Raw genomic sequence first — 5415 nt, forward strand, 5'->3', positions numbered from 1 at the left:
GGCTATTGGAGCAGGCTGAGCTGCTTCTTGCACAACTTTCCCAGCCCGTTTCCCTCCAGCCAGGATGTGCGCTCACAAACTCCCTACTGTGCCCTGCTGACTCAGCCCCAGGCTCACAGCCCCCATCCCATCGGCGAAGTGTTTCCCTTTGGGGTCCCATAGTGCAGATGCGTGCGGGGCTGCGGTAACCTCTGCCCTTCAGGATCCTCCCAGCTGCTCTCCAGAACACGTCGATGTGGCAGAGCGCATTGATCTCCGTTTTCTCCCCTCTCCATCTCCCATCGCTCCAAGTCCCAGGCTTCCACGGGTGGAGGTGACGGATGCCTCTTTGATGGCTGTTATTGCCCCATTATGACTCACACGGTCACTTCCCCAGCTGGAAACCTCTGGGGAATGGCTTTTTAATTGGTAGTCGATAGCATTTTATTGCGCAGAGACAGCAAGTGGAGTTTCAGGTCCGTCATGCCCTGGCTCGGGGCAGGGGGGAAGTCAGGGGACTCAACACCTTGGCCAAGGGACAGCAGAAAGTGACCCCCTTGGTCCCTTGCGTCATGTCCCCAGCTGTCCCCTGGCACAGCCATGCTCCAGGTGTCCCCTCCACCTCTCCTTAGCCACCCAGTTTGCTCTTTGAGATGCAGGAGGGGAAGCTGGTGGTGATGCTTCAGCAGCGCATCAGGTGGCGATGCTGGGGCTGCTTTAGAGGTTGTTTTTTTTATCACCTCAAAGAGAATCTGAGGGCAAACCTCACTCCTCCAGCCACCGTTCTGGGACAGCACATGGGGACGACCCCGTGGCTCCATGACACCTTTCCTGCTGGGGGCTTGGCAAAATGCTTATAAATGTTGCACAGGTATGTGGCTGGTGGTAAGGTGCTTCTTACAGGACGAACCAGAGGGATTACCCCTGCTGGGGGCTATGCACAGAGGTGAGGGTTGGGGCAAGCCATGGATGAGTGATGGGGTCAGGGTTTGGGGCTGTGCAGGGACACCCACGTCTCCCACCCACGCTATCAGCCATGGATCAGACATCCCCTGGGACAGGATGGCCACGGTGGAAGGAGGTCCCCAAAACACCACCTGCGATGGGTTTGCTCTGAGCTGGGGGACACATCTCTCTGTCCCCACAGTTCAGGCCACGTGTCTGGCTCAAGCTCCGCACCACCACCTCCTCTCCAAATGGTTCGTTTCCCAAGAGCCGCTTCTCAAAAGTTGTCATCTCTCCTCTGAGATTTACAGCTGCGCCTTCCCAGCAGCCGATCTTGTTGGAACCCGCTCCGGCCGAACCCCACGTGCTTGCACCGCGGCACAGCAAATCCCCCGGGCCATGCAGCACCCCTTGATGGTGCCTCCAATTCAAAGATTTATCACCTTCGCTTGGGGATTAAAAAGCAATCCATCTGCGAGGCTGCCCCAGCCTTGTAAGGCTTTTTTGTGCCTGGGTTGTTTGCAACGGCCATGGCTTTTTTTCTTTCCTTGACAGAGCCAAAACTCCGTTTTGCAGCAGTTTTCCCGTACGGTTGGAGCTGTGATGGATGGCGCTGGGAATGCCAGCAGATTCTTCACCACCCCTTCCCAAAAGCCGAGGGAGGGGCTGGGTTTTGCTTGCTTCACATGGCTGTGGGTGGGGGAAAGATCATGTGGACAGAGTTTGCAAAGCCCTCACGGCTGGAGCTGGGGCTGGGACCATGCAAATGGAGACGGAGCGTCAATGTCAGAGGTGTGCTCGGATCCCATTCCTCCCAGCAGGGCCGTGGGAAGCACAGAGGGACCTCAGTGCCCTTTCCCAGCCCTGCAGCAAGGCCCATGAAGGCCGCCAGCAGCCAAGCATCACCCACACCTGTTCCCACTGCAACATGGTTAGGACAATGGAACTGATGTCCCAGCAGCACTTGCTTTGGTTTATGGGGATACTTTGGTTAAGAAAGGAAAGAGATGCACAATTAGCATGGCAGCTAATGGATGAGAGGTGGCATGGTGGCATAAGGGGACAGCCACCAGATGGCTGCTGGGGCCGTGGGGAGCGTTGTCTTCAAGGTGGGGCGGTGACAATCACCTGGGTGGGGACGAGGGACAGGGGTGCTTTGGTCCTCAGCGCATTTCCTGCATTCCTCTTGGCCAGTGACGGCAAAGTGGCTCTGTGACAGGCTGGTTGTACCCTTTAGGGCCACATGGTCTTGCCCATGGACCACCTCCAAGAAAAGTCCATCATGGTTACTGACATTGTTCATGGAGCTCGGCAAGGCCCGGGCAGGACGGAGCAACTTGCATTGTGAAAAGGAAGGCTGCGATGTCCAGACTAGAAAAAAATAAAACTCATCTAATTTTCTATATATTTAGGATAGCCAAGGCACCAAAACTAGGCAGGAACCCAAGAGCTGGCCCTGCTGCTAGGCAGTCACAGCAGCTTTAATTACAGGGCTTCATCACTCCTTGCCTTCATTGCGGCAGCCAGGGGAGGTTTGTCTCCTCCTGCTGGGACAATTGAACGTGACACTTCGGAGAAAGCTGTCAGAAAGGCAGAGCAGATCTCTCTCATTATCTTTCCTTTGCTGCCTGACAGCTGCCAGCACAGCTCAGAAAAAGCAAAGGGAGAAGTGCAAACCCCAAATACGCTGCTCCCTACTCCCCCTGCCCCGTCAGTCCAGCCCAGCTCTGTCCCCATGCACACTGACCCCACCAGCACTTGGCTGCTCTTAATTCCTTTTGCTATTTCCCTTCTAGTGCTAGGTTCACCCTGTTTCCACCAGTTCTTCCTTATGGAGCATCTGGGAGTGCCTCCAGGATGCTCTGCTCCCACATGCCACCCTCCTGCAGCTCGCTCCTTTCATACTGAGAGGGTTATGGCCGGTGCAGGAAGCTGCACTAACACCACACCACCCACAGCTTGGGGCTCCTGTAACCTTACTGCAGTTTGCTTTTTCACCTCTTTTCTGAGAATGAAGCTCATTTCATTCTCATTAAGGATTTTCTAAAGGAAACGGCATCCATAGCTCTCCATTCCAGGACGCAGACCCCAAAATGTAACTTCACAAAGCTGAACCTAGCAATAAAGTCTGCTAGGATGTCACTTCTCCCACTCAGCATGCTAACTGCTTTTCCAAGGCACAGCACATCCAGGGAGCCCGTTCTCCTGGGCGAGGCAGAAAGTGACAACTGGATGTAAATTATATTAGCAGGTCTTTTATTGGACAGATGCTACATGATGGGAAAGCAGTGAAGGCAAACGATGCAGTGCCGTGGGGAAACAAATCAAATAAGGGTCTGACAGCACAGTCTGCACTTGTTTGGTCTGAGGGAATGGCTCCAGGCTCAGTGGGACACAACACAGCTGTGCTGAAGATCAGGTTTGGGGGCTGACAGTACCAGCAGGAAAATCATTGCCTCTACATGTCTCAGGGCATACCTTGGGCCCAAATCCATGTGTCCCAGGCTGGTCCCCTCCACTCCAGCCACAGGTTTTGGGGGTTCATTCACAAGATGACTATGGAGACATCTCCTCGGGAACAGCAGCCAATGGTGGGGTCACAAACCAGGTGCCACCTGGCCTTTTCCAGGCACTGTACTGCTTTCTGCCACGCTGCTTCCTGCCTGTGCACTTTCTCTAGGGGTGGCCCTTTGCTTTTTGGGGTCCCCCCTCCTCCACCTAAACCACATTTTTGCCACAAGCAGAGTGGCTAAACCTGTTTTGGCTGCATTACTCCACGCTGATGTTGCGCTGCAGCCCTGCCTTGGCCCTGAGGCTCCCTCTGAGCTGTGCTGCAGAGCTAACATGGGGCTTTGGTGTACCCTGGGCACTTGGGGATGCCTCTTGCAGCACAAGGAGGGTTGGGAATCTACGCGGTCATGTTCCATGCACGTGTGTGACAGACACAGAAGTGCCGGCAGTGTCCCCCTGTCCTAGCTCCATTCCTCCCTGTGGTGTCAGCCTGTCTGCAGGCTGGCAAGGGGTTCCTGGGTGAGCATCCAGAGATGCCTCCTCACACCCTGCACGATTTTATTCATTCACAGTCCCTGCCTCTGAAAAGGATTTTTTTTTAGGATTTCTCTCCCAGGAGACGGGCTTTTCTCCAGCAGCCTTGGAAGGGCAGAAGGAACACAGAGGTGAGCCTGGAGCCCTGGGGACAGGGCTGGACTCCAGCAAGACCGCCCGGGGGGCAGTGCCAGGTGCTGCCCGGGACCATTTACACTCAATTCTGCATGCACTTGAATAAAATTCCGCAGGAGTATTATCTCCCAAAGAACAAATTCAGCCCCATCCATTGAGCGGATGCAGTTTATTTTTCTCCAGGGGCAGGAGCACAGCTGGAGGAGTCTTTCTGTGACAAGCATCACCCCGGCAGCTGCTCACTCCCCGCTCCAGGACTCACACTAGTGGTGCCGCAGCGCCGCAGCAGAGGGGTCGGTGCTGGGGCAGGGGGTTAATACTGCGGCCCCTGGTATCGCTCACCGCGACCCTCTAGGACACGTGCAGAGCAGGACAGACCCCAACCCCCGAATTAGGAACCCCCGAATAAAGCAGCAACCCCAGCTGCCTTCCCTTCCGGTGCCCGCCCAGCCTAGGAACCAGACCCCAGCTCCGTCCAGAGCCGCGGTGCCCTCCTCCGGTGCCCCTAAACCCCCCCGGTACCCCCTGCCCGGCCCCACCACGTGGCCTGCCTCCCGCCACGTGCTCTCTCACGGCCCCGGCCACGCCCGCTCTCCGCTAAGCCCGCCGTCCAATCAGAGCGCAGGTGCCGAGCTGCCGCCTTCTCATTGGCCGCTCCACCTCCCCGAGGGCGGGAGTTACGATTCCGAGTTCTCGTCCCACGTCTCGCGGGCTTTCCCCATGCTACCCGCTGTAACGCGCTCTCCCGTTGGTTGATGACAAAGCGACTTCGATTGGTGGACGGGCTCGAGGGGCGGAGACGGCGATTGGCCGCGCGGCGCGGCGCGCGCGCCGATTGGACGAAGCGGGGGCGGAGTGGGCGGAGCGAAGCGAAGGGCTAGGCAAGCCAGCGGAAGGGCCGTGCGCTCGCTCTTTCGTTTCAATCCTCGGCCCGCATCGCCAGCGCCGCGCCGCCGCTCCCGGGGCCCGCTCCTCTCCCCGCCGCCACCCCCCAGGGACGCTCCCTCCCACCCCCTGAGGCAGCTCGGCCGCCGCCCCAGCGCCGCCAGGCACCGCCGCCATCATGGTGAAGCTCGCCAAGGTGAGGCCTTCGGGCGGGGCCTTCGGGCGCGGATGGGCCTCCGGCGCTGAGGCCGCGGGGCCGGGCCTGAGGGGGGAGCGGGGTCCGTCGCGCTTCTTCCCGCCGCCGTCACTTCAGCGCCGCGCGGCGGTTCCCGGCCTTCCTCTCCCCCGTTCTTTTTTTCCTTCACAGCGAAAATGGCGGCGAGGGGAGGGGCGCGCGCGCGGTGGGAGCGGTTTCGAGCGCCCCCC

At 58.2% G+C, this 5415-nt stretch overlaps 1 protein-coding gene across 2 annotated transcripts in view; it reads left to right on the forward strand.

Annotated features, from left to right (window-relative positions):
• The window catches only part of NCL (nucleolin), a 7608-nt gene continuing 7160 nt past the window's right edge, over window positions 4968–5415 (forward strand). The window contains exon 1 of one of the 2 annotated variants that reach the window (XM_021397093.1): window positions 4968–5185. In XM_021397093.1, coding sequence (XP_021252768.1) covers window positions 5168–5185 — 18 coding nt within the window. In that variant the 5' untranslated portion in view covers window positions 4968–5167. The remainder of the gene's footprint in view (window positions 5186–5415) is intronic. The other variant, XM_021397094.1, reaches the window with a different exon arrangement.

This window comes from Numida meleagris, chromosome 4, assembly GCF_002078875.1.
Source record: "Numida meleagris isolate 19003 breed g44 Domestic line chromosome 4, NumMel1.0, whole genome shotgun sequence".
Lineage (NCBI taxonomy): Eukaryota > Metazoa > Chordata > Aves > Galliformes > Numididae > Numida > Numida meleagris.